Source organism: Mustela putorius, unplaced genomic scaffold (genome assembly GCF_011764305.1).
Source record: "Mustela putorius furo isolate JIRA1106 unplaced genomic scaffold, ASM1176430v1.1 tig00537248_pilon_pilon_pilon, whole genome shotgun sequence".
Taxonomy (NCBI): Eukaryota; Metazoa; Chordata; class Mammalia; order Carnivora; family Mustelidae; genus Mustela; species Mustela putorius.
In genome coordinates, this window is record NW_025422387.1 from 13,771,060 (window position 1) to 13,788,183 (window position 17,124).

Genomic DNA, 17,124 nt, shown 5'->3' on the forward strand with positions numbered 1-17,124 from the left:
TACAGAGAAGAACCCCCCCCCCATTACCTCCCCAGCTCAAAGGCCCTCTGGCTACAGGCATGAAGGGGAGGGAGGGAGAGTGAAGAGTGAATCCTCTCACTCCCGAGTTCAGGCCACTCAAGGCATTCCTAGAACCCTGGCATCAACCCCCTTGGGTTTAGCGTCAGGTTCCAGGAGATTCTTTTCCCCATCCTAACGCCAGATCAAGGCTGGACTGAAAAGAGTAGTTTGGGAGCTCTGATAACATGAAAACAGTAAAACTCTGTTCTGGGCATCCTGTCCTCCTTACCTGTGTGGCCTCCAGCAAGGCTGGATGGTGCCGGGTGGGAGGAACTCTTCCAGCCCAGACAAGCCCAGAGATGGCCATACCCTGGGGCCCACTTCCCACTTCATTCCCCTGGCACTGCACCAGACCCCGGCAGTGGGGGGGGGGGGGGGGGGGGGGGGGGCATATCTCCTCCACTTACTCTTCTAGGATTAGGCTAATCTGTGATAGGAAAGGGGAGGGGCTGGTCCACAGAGTGGACAGAGCAGCCGGGAAACGGAATGACCAGTCCATAAAACAGGGTGCCCAGACCTGGATTGGGGGGGGGGGAGTGGGGACAGATGAAAAACCTGTCTTTGTGGGGGTGTGGTCACTGGAGGCTCATCTCTAACTTGTGAAATGAAAAAAGCTATCCCTGGAAAGGGGGTCCTTAAAGGGGTGGGAACAGGTTCTGGAAATGAGGGACCAACAGAGAGTTTCGAGTTTCCGCAGCTGTTGTTCCCCGAGTTGGGCCGCAGATCAGTGAAATGGGGGGTGGGGGAGCCGTGTGTGAAGGGAGGGTCCCACAGCGGGGGGGGCGGGCAACTGGTGCAGGCAGTGGGGGGTCCGTCCCTGGGGCGGACGGGGCGGGTCCCTGAGGTGCAAGCGGGCCCCTACGGCTGGTCTGGGAGATGGCCCGACGTCCGGGGTCCGGAGGTGGGGCCGTCTCCGAGGCGGGGGCTGGTAGCTGTGAGGACGGCAGCAAGGCCGGCCTGGCCCAGGACTCAGGCCCAGCCGGGGATCCCGGCCCAGCGGAACCCTGGCATTCAGCTAGCAGAGCCCGGACCCCGGCCGCGGGGGGCGGGATCCCGCTGCCCCCGCCGCTCGCTCGCGCCCGCCCGGCCCGGGGCCGCGCGCCCCTCGCAGCCGCCTCCCTCGGCCTCCCGCTCACTCACCGAGGTCGTCCATGGCGCGACCGCGGGCGCCGGGAGCCGACTCGGCGTCCCGCTCTCTGCCCGTCCCGGGGCCGCTCCTCTCCGCCCCACAACTTTTCCGCCGCGAGCCTCGGCCGGGAACGGAACGCGCCGCCACCGCGCGCGCCCGCGCCCGCCGCGCGCCCCGCCCCCGCGAGCACGCGCGCCCCGCCCCCGCCCACGGTCTCCCCCCGGAGCAAGCTGGCCCCGCCCGGTGCTCACGCTAACCCCGCCCCGCCGCCGGCCCGCGAGCGCGCGCCCGGCCGGCAGAGGGCTACGCCGGGCGAGCGGCAGCGCCCTCTCGCGGCCGAGCCGGCAGGTGGGAGACTCTGGCCTTCAGGCTCTGTGGTCAGTCTCTTCAAGTCCTGTGGTCAGTCTCTGTCCGTCTCAAAGTCACCTCCTGTGTTGACATCTCAGGCTGACCTGCGTCTGTCCATCCATCAATCATTCACTCATCACATGTCCATCCGCTGGAGAGTTAGATTTGTCCACCATTCTATCTGCCTGTCTCCCAGTAGGTCACCTCCCAGGAGGACCCTAAGTCAGTACAGGAAAAGCACGGAACCTTTGGAGGACCTTTTTTCGGGGCCGCCCTCTGGACCGATGGCAGTGCAGCTCTCAATCCGGACTTTGGGGCCAGATTCAACACTTTTGAAGTTATATATCCCTTAATCTTCCACATGTCCACCCTCCTAGAGGGAAACTTTCCCAAAACATGGAGCAGAGGGGATGCCACCTTAGACATTAAAGGAAAAAGTTCAAGGGCTTTACACCCAGGTCCAGGCAGTTTCCTGAAACACCCTCAGCCACCCCAAAGCCCAGAGGAGATGTGTAGAAATCAGGTAATAGTAACAGCTGCCATTCACAGAGTGCCAGATACCAGGTAGCTACTATGGAAGTTAATTCTCATAGAGGCTTCTATGACTATCAGCCCTTCCCCCCATCTTTGCAAAGGGCAAGGGTAGTTTGTCGATTCTATATAAAAATGCCCTGTAGGCACAACTTTGAGTTCCCCCGCCCACCAGAACCCAGCCCCCAAGACCCTCTGGTTCTCCAGGAAGCAAATGTTGAGATGGGGTTGGGGGTGGGGCAGGTAACGTTTGTGAAAGAAAGGGGAAGAAACAGGATCCCGCAAGGACTCAGATCTGAGAAAGATAAATAAGCTAAAACTCCTTGGAGGAGCCTCACTGGGCAGAAGTGTTCAGGCCCCAGACCCCTCCCCACCCCCCCACCCCTCACCCCCCCACCCCACCCCCCACCACCCCCCACCACCCCCCATCCCCGGCATGTTCAGCCACTGGCCCGGGTTGCCCTAGAGGAAGAGTTCAGCCTTGCCCCAAAAACCCTGCATGTGGAAGCTGTCATTCCTCCATCTCGGCGCCAAGCTCTTTTTTGTTTTTAAAAGATTTTATTTATTTATTTGAGGGAGAGAGAGAGCATGAGAGGGGAGAGGGTCAGAGGGAGAAGCAGACTCCCCACTGAGCAGGGAGCCTGATGCGGGACTCCATCCGGAGACTCCAGGATCAGGAGCTGAACTGAAGGCAGTCGCTTAACCAACTGAGCCACCCAGGTGCCCATCAAGCTTTTTTTTTTTAATGATTTTATTTATTTATTTGACAGACAGAGATCACAAGCAGGGAGAGAGAGAGGAAGGGAAGCAGGCTCCCCACTGAGCAGAGAGCTTGATGTGGGGCTCCATCCCAGGACCCTGAGATCAGGACCCAAACTGAAGGCAGAGGCTTTAACTCACTGAGCCGCCCGGGCGCCCCATCATCAAGCTCTTTTTTAGAAGGCAGAAGAACCAGGAGCCTCACCTTTGGCTACCACAACCTCCTCTATTAAAACTCAAGACCCAAGACTGCTCCACAACCAGGCAAGTCATGCTATCTCCTGCCCTCCCAACACCTTTAATGTTCCTCTGTTTTGTAGACACTTCTCACTCCTGCAATTTACATGTAGTGGTTAGATTATTTGATAAATGTCCCTCATCCTCTTAGAGGAAAAGCACGTGAGGGCAGGAACCATGTCCATTACTACATGTGCAGCGTATAGGAGGGGCCGCTCCATATATATTTGCTGAATGACTGGTGGGCATTATGCCTGGCACTTGGAATGAAGCAAACCACAGTCCCTTTCCTCAGATAGTTCCTGGTTTAATTGAAGATTCAGAAAATAATTAGTGAAGTCACTCATCAATTCACTCAGAGGTGAGATATTTAACAGTGCCAGCACTGGACCAAGAGCTGTGCTCAGGCTGGAGATACAGTGATAAATAAAACTAATACGGTGTCTGCCTTCTCCAGGGATACAGTCCAAAAGGGCAGGCAGAAGAGCAAATAAGCCTGTATGAAGAATGATAGCCTCACAGCATTCCCAGCTGCCTGGAACAGCATATGCAAAGGCTTATGGTTAAGACAAAGGCCATGGTGCATTGGAAGGACTGGAAGGAATTTGCAGCATGAAATATGAGATGGAGAGTGAAAATGGGGAGACAAAAGGGTGAGCAAAGCCACACTATTTTACATTGATTATAGGTTAATACAGTAACATTTAGAATATATTGGAGTAGATAAAACAATTTTACTTGTTTCTTTTTACCTTTTTCATTTTTTATTTTTTTTTAAGATTTTATTTATTTATTTGACAGACAGAGATCACAAGTAGGCAGAGAGGCAGTCTGAGAGAGGAGAAAGCAGGCTCCCTGCAGAGCAGAGAGCCCGATGTGGGGCTCGATCCCAGGACCCTGAGACCATGGACTGAGCCGAAGGCAGAGGCTTAACCCACTGAGCCACCCAGGCGCCCCCTTTTTTAATTTTTTTATTTAAAAAAATAAATAGGAGGGGTGCCTGGGTGGCTCAGTGGTTTAATGCCTCTGCCTTCGGCTCCGGCCATGATTCTGGGGTTCTGGGATCGAACCCCACATCGGGCTCTGCATGGTTTGGAGCCTGCTTCCCCCTCTCTCTCTGCCTGCCTCTCTGCCTCTGTGATCTCTGTTGAATAGATAGATTAAAATCTTTTAATAAACAAATAAATAAATAAATAGGGGTACCTGGGTGGCTCAGTGTTTTGGGCCTCTGCCTTCAGCTCAGGTCATGATCTCAGGGTCCTGGGATGGAGCCTCCCATGGGGCTCTCTGCTTGGCAGGGGTCCTGCTTCTACCCCTCTCGCCTGCCTCTCTGCCTACTTGTGATCTCTGTCTGTCAAGTAAATAAAATCTTAAAAAATATATTTTAAAGGATTTTATTTATATGACAGAGAAAGAGAGATCACAAATAGGCAGGCAGAACGAGAGAGAGAGAAGCAGGTTCCCTGCTGAGCGGAAAGCCTGATTCGGGGCTCAATCCCAGGACCCTGAGATCATGACCTGAGCTTGAAGGCAGACTCCCAACCAACTGAGCCACCCAGGCACCCCTCTTTTTACTTTTTTAAAAAATTAAATTAAATTAAATTTTTTAAAAATTAAAAATTAGTCCATGAAATATCTCTGTGCTGTTCCTTCCACTCTGATGGCTATGGCTGTCCCAGCACAGTGGTACTGGTACTCAGTAGAGTGGGGTAGAGGTTAAGTGCACATTGGTTAGGCAGAAGGACTCCACCGGGGGTTCAAACCCCCACTATGCTTCTTGCTGGTGGCGAGTCTCTAGCTGTTTACTCTCTGCACCTCAGGTTTCCACCTCTGCAGAAAGATGAATACTAGCCACCTCTGAGAGACACGGTCAGATGAAATGAGGCACCACACATTGAGTACTCAGAATGATCCTTGCTACCAGCAAGCATTTTCTGGCTCAGCCATACCCACTGGAAACAAAATGCAAGCCACAGATGTAATTTAAGACTTTCCAGTAGCCTCATTTAATAGAGGCTTAATCGGTTAAGCCTCAGATTCTTGATTTCAGTCAAGTTATGATCTCAGGGCCCTGGGATCGAGGCCCCCCATCAGGCTCCACACTCAACACAGAGTCTGCTTGTCCCTCTCCCTCAGCTCGTGCCCTCTCTCTCTCTCAAATAAGTAATTTTTTTAAACAAATAAATAAAAAGGTAGAAAACAACTGGTAAATGAATCTTAATATATTATCCAGGGTGCCCAGGTCACTCAGTTGGTCGGCTCAGGTCATGATCCTGGGGTCCTGGGATTGAGCCCCACATCGGGCTCTCTGCTCATCGAGGAGCCTGCTTCCCCCTCACCCTCTCTCCTCTGCCTCTCCCCCTGCTTGTGCTCTCTCTCACTCACTCTCTCTCTCAAATAAATAAAATATTACAAAAAATTAAATTTAGGGCACTTGGGTGGCTCAGTGGGTTAAAGCCTCTGCCTTCGGCTCAGGTCATGATCCCAGGGTCCTCATTTCAACTTTGTATTTATTTACTTACTTACTTACTAATTAGAGAGATAAGAGAGACTGTGTGAGGGGAGGGGCAGAGGGAGAGAGAGTGTTAAGCAGATGCAGCTCAGAATGTGGAGCCTATGTGGGACTCACTCTCAATGACCCTGAGATCATGACCTGAACCAAAACCAAGAGTCGGAAGCTTAACCGACTGTGCCATCCTGGCACCCCCCCCTCATTTTTAATCAGTATGAAAAGTATCCGAAATATTTTACTTTTTTTTTCCAGTGTGTATTTTACATTGAGAACACTTCTCAGTTTGACTAGCCACACATCCAGTGCTCAGCCGCCACGTGGGGCCAGTGGCTACCCCACGGGACAGTGCAGCTTTAATTGTGAGCTGGCATCATTATTTTGGGGATTTCGACCTAAAAGCCATTGCCTTAGAAAACCATGCCCTGATCTGCGAGGCCCCTGTTATTAAGATCTTTTTTTAGCACCTGGAATGCACTCCTGACAATTATAATTAAACAGTTCCTGTGCACTCATTTGCAGATCTCTGTCTCCTGCTAGACTCTAGACTTCAGGAAGCCAGAGACCATGTCTTAACAGTTGACACTGGAAAGAAAGAAGGGATGAAGGGGGAAAAAGATTTCCAAGAGTAAATTCCAGAGCTTATAATATAGATGGGGAAGTTTTCTGTACGGTAGTTCACAGTAAGAAGAAATTTAGAAAAAAACCAAATCAATTAAAAGATTAAAATTAAGTGTTCATAATACAAAATATATAAATATGGGAGTGCATCCTTTTTTTTTTTTTTTTTAATTTTACTTATCAAGATGGCTGGGTGGTTTCAGTCGGTTAAGCATCTGCCTTTGGCTCAGGTCATGAGCCCAGAGTCCTGGGACCCAGTCCCTCACTGAGCTCCTTGCTCTGCAAGGAGCCTGCTTCTCCCTCTGCCTTATGTTCCCCCTGCTTGTGCTCTCTCTCTCTCTCTCTGATAAACAATTAAATAAAAATATGTTTTAAAAATAAAGATTTTACTTATCTATTTGAGAGAGCGTGAGAGCAAGAGAGAGCATGAGCAGGGGGAGAGGCAGAGGGACAAGGCAGCTGGTTTGGGTTTTTTTTTTAGATTTTATTTATTTGACAGAGATCACAAGTAGGCAGAGAAGCAGGCAGAGAGAGGAGGAAGCAGGCTCCCCGCTGAGCAGAGAGCCAGATTCGTGGCTTGATCACAGGACCCTGGGATCATGACCTGAGCCGAAGGCAGAGGCTTTAACCCACTGAGCCACCCAGGCGCCCCAAGGCAACTGCTTATATGACCAAGCCCCCCAGGGCCCCTACAGTGTATCTTTAATATTTCCTGAAGATCAGTTTCCAGGGGTGAAAGCGCTGTATCAGAGGTTAAGTGCACTGTTGTTGTTTTGCTTTAAGATTTTATTTATTTATTTGACAGAGAGATAGATCACAAGTAGGCAGAGGGGCAGGGAGCCCAATGTGGGGCTCCATCCCAGGACCCTGAGATCATGACCTGAACTGAAGGCAGAGGCTTAACCCACTGAGCCACCCAGGCGCCCCAGGTCCACTGTTGTTGTCAGTTCTTTTGCTGGGTGTTGACAAAGAGCTCTTGCCCCTTGCCCCTAGCTGTGTCAGACCATGGGATCATGAAGAGCCTGAGCCGAAGGCAGATGCTCAACCAACTAAGCCACCCAGGAGTCCCGAAATATATAGTTAAGTCACAGCACGGTGGGTTCTCAGGGATAGCAAAACTCACGATGGCGCTTGGGACACTTCCCGAGGCTCAGCCACCGCCCAGGGACACTATGTAGTGGCAGGAGTTGAGCGGGGACAGAGAACTCAGGAAAAACCAGACAATGGAACAGAAGTGAGACCTCGGCTGGAATTCCAGCCTTCCTGTTACCCAGTCTCCCCCACAAGGTGGCGATGGTGAGGCTGCTTCTCGGTCACTGACAATCCACTGACAAGCCTGGGAAGGGAGGAATTTTCCAATTTTACACCAAGAATTGTAGGGGCAGAAAGGATCTCAAGAGACCGTCCGGTCCTTCTGGGAGTGAAGGGGACTGGATTTCCCTCCAAAGCTGCTCCATCCTCCATGTCCAATGTCAGCTATGGGCCCACAAGTTGACAGGGGCACAATGGGAAGTCATCCCCAGTCCTCTCTGTCCTATGTTATACCTAATAAGACACACCAGTAACAAGTGGGCTAGTTCAATGGGCTTTGACAGGTGGATACACCCACGGAACCCCCACTGCAATCCAGATACAGAACATTCCATTGTTTTTTCCTGCCCCCTGCTTTTCATTCCTTGCCCCTGACTGCTGGCCCCAAGTAACCACCGATTTGCTTTCTTTGACTATCGATTACTTTGCCTTTTCTTTCTTCCTTTCTCTCTCTCTCTCTTTCTTTCCTAAGATTTTATTTGAGAGAGAGAGTGAGCAAGAGAGATCACAAGTGTTGGGGAGGGGCCTGGGAGGGGGACAGAGGGAAAGGAAGGAAAAGCAGATTCCTGGCTGAGCAGGGAGCCCCCGGGGTCATGACCTGAGCCCAAGGCAGCCTATGGAAGCCACCCAGGTGCCCCAGCATTTTCTTTATAATGCATTTATGTAAATGGAATCATACAACATGTTTTCTCTCTCCTTTTCTGTAGGGTGTGGGGACGCCTGGCTTCCTGTCCCCAGCACGTTCATGAAATTCATCCACGTCGTGTGTATCAAGAGTTTGCTCCTTTTTATTACGAGTAAGACGCCTGTGTACAGAGGTACCACACTTTGATCCTCCACTGTCCTGTTGATGGCTATTTGGGCTGTTTTCCCAGTTTGGGCCACTGTGAACAAAGGGGCTATGAATATTTGTAGAGAAGTCTTTGCACAGACATAAATACGCAAGAGTGGTATGGCTGGGTCACAAGGTAGTATCTAAAAAACATACATCGTCCCATTGTCATTCCCCTGCTTCACCCGTTCAGCAGTTTCCTGTTGCACCGGGAATAAATCCAAAATCCTCCCGAGGCTCTGCAAGGCAGCACCCCAGATCTTGTTGTTTTCCAGGCTCCCCGATTCTTCTCACTCCAGCCACCCTGGCCTCCATCACATCCCTCGAACACAGCAAACTAGTTCTGACTTTGGAGCCCTCGAACCTGTGAGCCTCTTTCTGGAATGTTCTTCCGCGATCTTGGCACAGCTGTTCTTGCTCATCGTTGAGATCTCACTTCATGAGTCACCTCCTCAGATCCTGGGCATGTTATCCTCAAACTCCCCAACCCCCTCATCAGACCCTGTATCCCTTTATGCCGGTTTATTTTATTTACTTTCACCTTTGGACATTATGTCCTGTATTTATTTGTTTACCTGTTGGTTATTTGTCTCTCCCTTCCTCCCCCATTAAAATGTCAGGATTATGAGAAGAGGGTCTGGGCTTCTCTTCTCCACCAGTGTCTAGAATGAGAGGAGTTTGATAAATTTTATTTGAAAGAAAGAAGGGCTGGGACACTGAGGCATAAAGAGATGTATTGCCTGGGCTGTAAGATTAGTTGCGTGATCAGGACCAGAACCCCAGCCGCAGCCTTTCTCCTCCATCACAGACATTCACGGGTTTCCCAGAACTGACAAAGTCTCAAGTATGGGGGCCTTTAGCTGCAATGCTGTTTTGTCTTGTTTTAAGATTTTATTTATTTGTAAGATTATTTATTTATTTATTTGACAGAGGCAGCGAGAGAGGGAACACCAGCGGTGGTAGGGGGGCAGGGGGAGAGGGAGAAGTAGGCTTCCCACTGAGCAGGGAGCCTGATAAGGGGCTCGGACCCAGGACTCTGAGATCATGACCTGAGCCGAAGGCAGAAGTTTTAATCCACAGAGCCACCCAGGAGCCCAGATTTTAAGTAATCTCTACACCCCACATGGGACTCAAACTCATGACTCTGAGATCAAGAGTCACATGCTCCACCAACTGAGCCAGCCAGGCCCCTCCGCAGTGCTGTGTTTAAAAGCAAAAGACTTGGGACGCCTGGGTGGCTCAGTTGGTTGGACGACTGCCTTCGGCTCAGGTCATGATCCAGGAGTCCCGGGATCGAGTCCCACATCAGGCTCCCAGCTCCATGGGGAGTCTGCTTCGCTCTCTGACCTCCTCCTCACTCATGCTCTCTCTCACTGTCTCTCTCTCAAATAAATAAATTAAATAAAATAAATAAATAAATAAATAAAAATAAAAGCAAAAGACTTGGGACGCCTGGGTGGCTCAGTTGGTTAAGCAGCTGCCTTCAGCTCAGGTCATGATCCCAGGGTCCTGGGATCGAGTCCCACATCGGGCTCCTTGCTCGGCAGGGAGCCTGCTTCTCCCTCTGCCTCTGCCTGCCATTCTGTCTGCCTGTGCTCTCTCTCTGACAACAAATAAATAAAATCTTAAAAAAAAAAAAAAGCAAAAGACTGGAGGGGCGCCTGGGTGGCTCAGTGGGTTCCGCCTCTGTCTTCAGCTCAGGTCATGATCTCAGGGTCCTGGGATCAAGTCCTGCATCGGGCTGTCTGCTCACTGGGGAGCCTGCTTCCTCCTCTCTCTCTCTGCCTGCCTCTCTGCCTACTTGTGCTCTCTATGTCAAATAAATAAATAAAATCTTTAAAAGCAAAGCACTAGAAACAAACCAAATGTCCATGGACAGGGGAATGGGTAAGTAAACCACATACAGTCCTACAATGGAAAACTCTAGCCACAGAAGAGATCCAGGAAGATCATTAAATACTAATAAGAAGCTGTCTTCAAGATCTAAAAAAAAACAAACACTGAACAGTGTTTGTAACATGTGTATCATTTATGGGGAAAGGGTGTTTATGAGATGCTTCTAAATGCTGGAGAGGTCTGGGAGAATACATAAACATTCGTGTTAAATGGCAGGGGGTAAGGCTGGGAGCAAGAGGCTGGGGATCAGGAGTGGGCAGGTGATTTCACTAAACACCCCTTTGAATCTTTTGAAGTTTAAACCACATTTGCCATTTTACCTATTCTCATAATTAATTGATATTTTTAAAAAGATTTTATTTATTTATTTGACAGAGAGATCACAAGTAGGCAGAGAGGCAGGCAGAGAGGAGGAAGCAGTCTCCACACTGAGCAGAGAGCCCGATGTGGGGCTCGATCCCAGGACTCTGAGATCATGACCTGAGCCGAAGGCAGAGGCTTTAACCTGCTGAGCCACCCAGGCACCCCATGAATTGATATTTTTAAACTAAAATACAATTACATTGTAAAAATGACACTGCTCAATTGGTTAAGGGTCTGCCTTTGGCTAAGGTCATGACCCCAGCGTCCTGGGTTTGAGTCCCAAATCAGGTTCCTTGCTCTATGGGGAGCCCACTTCTCCTTCTGCTTGCCACTCTCCCTGCTCATGTTTGCTCTCTCTCTACCAAAGAAACAAAATCTTAAAAAAAAAAAAAAAAAAAAAAAAAGACACTACAGACGTTAACATGAAAGAGACTCAACTGCTTAAGAGTGATTCAAGGGAGACTTGGAAATATTTCTCGGAAAAGAATGAACACTGACCTGATTTTTGGAGAATGGGAGGCAGGCAGTGAGAAGGGCATTCCAGAAGAAGGGGCTGGTGGTCGAGTTTATGAGAGCCCCAGAGGAAGGGCAGCAAAAATGGAAGCTTCCAGCCTCTCCCGCTTATCTCCCCAGGTGGTTCAAAGAGTGGATCCTAGCAAGCATGTCAGCCCTCTGGAGGAAACTCTTAAGAGTCCAGGAGTCACAGGACAGACAAGGATTTAAACCCCAGCCCTGCCACCTGCCAACTGTGCAGCTTTACTCATGATAACCTCATCTTTCTGAGCCTCAGTTTCCTTATCAATGAATGTGTGTGAAGTTGAAGGTCTGATACTTAGCTGGGTGGTTTAGGGCAAGTGGCTTAACCACTCTGAGCCTCTGTTACCTTAATGGTAAAATCTGGATAATAAAATACATGCCTCCCAAGGTTGTTATGTGCATTCCACACACGAAAAATGCAGGAAAAAGCCTGAGAAATTGAAACTCTAATTATCATGGGAGGACCAGAGAGAGATTAAGCCTGGGAGAGAAAAAGACAGATTTAGGGATCTGACCAGTCACCCAGGGGTTGCAGAATCAATATCATGGACTATTATCAATCATATTAATAGTTATTGTTATAAAATCATTATTATATTAGAATTAGTATTATATATAAATATTTATGTCTTATTTATATATAATAATTATTATTATACTAGAACATTTATTGTTTGAAGGGTGGGATGCACTATGTTAAGTCTTTTACATTATCTCATTTAATCCTTGCGAAAAACCCAAGGTGGGGTTCATGCCTATTTTATAGGCCAGGAAACTGAGGCTCATGAATAAGGATACTGGCTGGAGGTCACACGGGTACAAAGTGGTGAAGTCAGGATTCAAAGCCAGGACCGTCCTGACTTGAGAGTCCACGGGCTGGCTCACGAACGGGAGCGTGGGGGCACACAGCCTTAGGAAGGCCCTGCTGCCTCTGAATTGGGAGGGAAGGCATGGTCTGGGCTCCCACCATCCTGCTGAAATCCTTCAGGACACCAGAATAAGGGGTGCGCAGGTGGCTCAGTTGGTTAAGCATCTGCCTTCAGCTCAGATCATGATCTCAGGGTCCTGGGATGGAGCCCCACATCAGGCTCCCTGCTCAGTGGGGAGCCTGTTTCTCCTTCTTCCTCTGCCTGCCACTCCCCCTGTTTGTACTCTTTCTGTCAAATAAATAAGTAAATAAATAATCTTAAAAAAAAAAGACACCAGAATAAAACCCAGTAGTTTTCCAGGACTTGTAACCCCATTAAAAGACCCAGTGTGGCTACTTTCTCCCTTCTCAGCTCCAGTCTCAGGGGCTGACTTTTAGTTCCTCTGTCTCCAGACCCCTGCAGGGGCTGTTAACTCCTGTAAAAAGTCATCCTCTCTGTCCTGGTTAACCACTCTCTTTTAGTTAACCGCTCTCTTTAAGTTCACAGCTCAGCTACCCCCTTTTCCAGGAAGCCTTCCCTGACCACCGCCCAGGCTTAGATAATTGGTCCTATGACCCCTACCAAAGCATTTAACTCTGGGTCAGGCATCATCGGAAGCACTTTTCCTATATCATGTAAAATGTCCTATATCATGTAAAATTTTTTATTTTAATTTTTAAACTTAACTTTTAATTTTTAATTTTAATTTTTTAAATGATATATATAATTTTTAAAAAGTAATTATGATGATGATGATTTTATTTATTTTTGCCCAGAACTAATGCTCAGAAATTCTGATTTAATTGTCTTAGGATGCAACCTGGGCTTCAGAATTTTTATTTACTTATTTTTTAAAGATTGTATTTATGTATTTGACAGACAGAGATCACAAGTAGGCAGAGAAGCAGGCAGAGAGAGAGGAGGAAGCAGGCGCCCTGCTGAGCAGAAAACCGGATGCGGGGCTTGATATGGGGCTCTATATGGGGCTTGATATGGGGCTTGATCCCAGGACCCTGGGATCATGACTGAGCTGAAGGCAGAGGCTTTAACCCACTGAGCCACCCAGGTGCCCCGGGGCTTCAGAATTTTTTAAAAGCTCCCAGCTGATTCTTACAGATATCCTGAAGTGACTTGAACACTAAGAAGATTGTTTGGGGGGCTGGTGGGTCATTTCCTTGCTGAGATGGTCCTCAGGCTCTCTGTTCCTTGGAGTTAGGGGTCCAGATTGGCTGGGGTAACAGGGAGCGAGGGTGGAATGACTGTTGGCTCCATGGAGGGTGTTGGTGTTTCCAAAGCTATTTCCCTGTGTGGTGGGGAGGGCCAGGACTACCTCACCCAACAGTCTTTTCTTGCTCTCTGTCTGGAAAGGAGCTGGAGAACAAAGCAGTGTTGAAACTGGATGTGAATTCACACCCCTCCCTCTTCCCTTCCCTAACGGGAAAACTGCTGAGACATCCAAACATATACATCAGACATTCTCCAGGTGCTCTCCCTACGTGGCTTTGTGGGTGAATACATTGGAAGAGTCTCGGGGGAGCTGATTTGGGGACACCTCTCAAATGCAAAATAGGCATGACCTTTGTGCAGGCAATCAGATCTATAGAAATTTTCCCTAGAAATACCCGACAAGGGGCGCCTGGGTGGCTCAGTGGGTTAGAGCCTCTGGCTTCGGCTCAGGTCATGATCCCAGGGTCCTGGGATCGAACCCTGCATTGGGTTCTCTGCTCGGCAAGGAGCCTGCTTCCCTTCCTCTCTCTGCCTCTCTGCCTCCTTGTGATCTCTGTCTGTCAAATAAATAAAATCTTAAAAAAAAGAAATACCCCACGAGTAGGCAAAGCTGCACATGCAAGGATGTTCATAGGAGCTTTGCTTCTAATCAGGAAAAATGAAAATATGTCAAATGTCCATGTTCAGGAGACTGGTTAGCTGAAGTGAGATATACCCATACAGGAAGAGGGGAGCTATGTACTGATATAGGTAATATGCCACCATTGTATTATTTAGCAGAAAGAAAAAAGAATTAGTAGCACTGAGGTAGAATACAATCCAGTGTTTGTTAATAATAATGTTGCCATAGGAATAGAACAATTTGGAAGAATAGTCTCACTTACCTGTGGTTTTCTCCTCTAGTAGGAGAGGAAGGCTTATGGTGGGGGATCTTTGTGTATACAATGCTTGGATTTTATATGCAAAATTATGTGCAGTAATTTTGTAATCAGAAAAAATTATTGTGAAATAATTGTGAATTAATAATTATTGTGAATTAATAAATATTGTGAATTAATAAATATTGTGAGATAGTATTATTGTGAAACAGAAAACAGTATGTTAACAGCTTATGGATTCACTTTCAAACACCTATTTTTATGTTGTCTGATTTTTACTGCAATTAAAAAAAAAATCAGGGGCGCCTGGGTGGCTCAGTGGGTTAAGCCGCTGCCTTCGGCTCGGGTCATGATCTCAGGGTCCTGGGATAGAGTCCCACATCAGGCTCTCTGCTCAGCGGGGAGCCTGCTTCCCTTCCTCTCTCTCTCTGCCTGCCTCTCTGTCTACTTGTGATCAATCTCTGTCAAATAAATAAATAAAAATCTTAAAAAAAAAAAATCATTGCAACTCAAATTACTCAGCCAAAAGAAGAGTCCAGTAGAGCTGAGAGCAAAATGTCACATGGATGTTCTGTAACTTTTCCCTCTTTTATTTTTTTAAATTTTAAAAAAGATTTTATTTATTTATTTGACAGAGACACAGCGAGAGAGGGAACACAAGCAGGAGTGGGAGAGGGAGAAGCAGGCTTCCCGCCAAGCAGAAAGCCCAATGGGGGGCTCGATCCCATGTCCCAAGGGCCATGACCCAAGCCAAAGGCAGATGCTTAACGAATGCCTAACTTTTCCCTTTTTAAAATAAAAACATTATTTTGTTTTCTTTATTTGTTCGTCTTTTCAGTGGTTTTCCCATGCTTTTGTGTTTGCCCACAAATTAGTCATTATTTCACTTACTTGCTATTAGAAATTCTAAGAAAATCACACACACACAGACAAACACACACGCATACACACGCACACCACATCACATAGGTCAGTGTTTGCCAGAGTGTCAGCTGACATTCTGATCAATACAGAATTTGCCACAAGAGCACCATCTTCTATTTCCTCCAGACCTGGGTCAGTACTCTGATCAGCCATCTCGGCAAACCAGCTAAGGTGGAAAGAAATGGTTGGGGCGCATTTCCAGACCACACCATCAGGGACAATTATATCAACATTTCAACCTCTGGGTAGCACGCCTGCCTCCTTTTGAATTTCTTAATCAATCAACATGGGGTCTCCAGGATGTTCCCCCTTTTTCTTTTTTTTCAAAGTATTTTTTAAAATTTAAGGTATGTACTTTTTTTTTTTTTTTTTAAGATTTTATTTATCTGACACAGAGAAAGAGCATAAGCAGGGGGAGTGGCAGGCCGAGGGAGAGGGAGAGGCAGACTTCCTTGGAGCAGGGAGCCCGAAGCCCCCTCGGTGCCCTGCCCCTCTTTTTCTTCCCAGAATGCCCCTTTGAGAAATGCTCACTGACCTCTTCTTGCCATCATGTTTGCTCAGTTCTGATACATTGGCTTCTCGGTGGCTCTCGAATTCCTGTCCTGAACGCAGGGCATCCCTCAGCCCCTGGAAACCTATCCGGGATTTTCCAGAGAAGGAGTGACATTAATTTATCTTACTCAGTCAGATTTGATGACTGATCAGGAAGTAGTTTAAGAAGGTAGTCATGGAGGGCGCCTGGGTGGCTCAGTGGGTTAAGCCGCTGCCTTCGGCTCAGGTCATGATCTCAGGGTCCTGGGACCGAGTCCCACGTGGGGCTCTCTGCTCAGCAGGGAGCCTGCTTCCTCCTCTCTCTCTCTCTGCCTGCCTCTCCGACTACTTGTGATTTCTCTCTGTCAAATAAATAAATAAAATCTTAAAAAAAAAAAAAAGAAGAAGGTAGTCATGGAAAGCAAAGGCTTTTAGTCTCAAATGGTTTCTATGGCAAGTGTTCATTCCACAAATTACTGATTACTTTTATAGTAGAGGCAGAGCAGTTACCTTAACCAGGTGCTTAAATTCAGCTTCACTGACAGTGGAAGATGCAGTGCAAAGTTCACAGAGACGCCCTTCAACTTCTCTTGAATCTAATCAAGTCCTGGGTATAGGAAATACAGGGTGACAAAGGAATATGTTTGTCAACACCTCCCCAGGACACCATCAGATGAAGTCAGAATGTGGGACTTCTGCAAGATACCTGTCTTGAGCTCTTACAAAAAAAAAAAAAAAAAAAAAATCAATATCATAAAAGAAAGAGGAAAGGCTGGGAGGCTTGTCTAGATTTTATTTTATTTTTTAAGATTTTATTTATTTATTTGACAGAGAGAGAGAGAGAAATCACAAGTAGGCAGAGGCAGGCAGAGAGAGAGGGGGAAAGCAGGCTCCCCGCCAAGCAGAGAGCCCAACGTGGGGCTCAATCCCAGGACCCTGAGATCATGATCTGAGCTGAAGGCAGAGGCTTAACCCACTGAGACACCCAGGCGCCCCGCTTGTCTAGATTTTAAAAGACTGCACATGGAAAGTAAAATGATGCAGCTAGTCTGGAAAATAATCTGGCAATTCGTTACAAAACTAAACATGTAATTTCCCATATGGCCCCAGGGAATTAAAAATGTATGCTCACACAGAACTTGGATTGTTCTTTTCCTTCTCCTTTTTTAGGAAGCCCTATGCTCCTATGGGCTTGAACTCATGACCCCAAGATCCAGAATCACATGTTCTACTGACTGAGCCAGCCAGGGGGCCTCACCAAAACTTGTACAGGAATGTTCTTAGGAGCTTTACTGGTCAGGCAGCAACCCATGTGTCCTTCAGTGGGTGAATAATTGAACAAACTCTGATACTTCCATCAACGGAATGCTTCTCAGTGAGAGAAAGGAATGAATTATGGATTAATGCAACAACCTGGATGGACCTCAAGGACATTAGGTTTGGTGAAAAAGTCAATCTCAAAAATTTACATACCCTATGATTCCATTTATGTAGAACTCTGGAAAATGCTAATCATAGTGACA

General features: G+C 47.8%; 1 protein-coding gene across 4 annotated transcripts in view; it reads right to left on the minus strand.

The window, feature by feature from the left end:
• PXN (paxillin) overlaps positions 1-1,373 on the minus strand; it is a 46,008-nt gene extending 44,635 nt beyond the window's left edge. For 2 of the 4 annotated variants that reach the window (XM_045073683.1, XM_045073684.1), the window contains exon 1: positions 1,201-1,373. In XM_045073683.1, coding sequence (XP_044929618.1) covers positions 1,201-1,213 — 13 coding nt within the window. In that variant the 5' untranslated portion in view covers positions 1,214-1,373. The remainder of the gene's footprint in view (positions 1-1,200) is intronic. The other 2 variants (XM_045073685.1, XM_045073686.1) reach the window with 2 other exon arrangements.
• Positions 1,374-17,124: the final 15,751 nt, after the last annotated feature.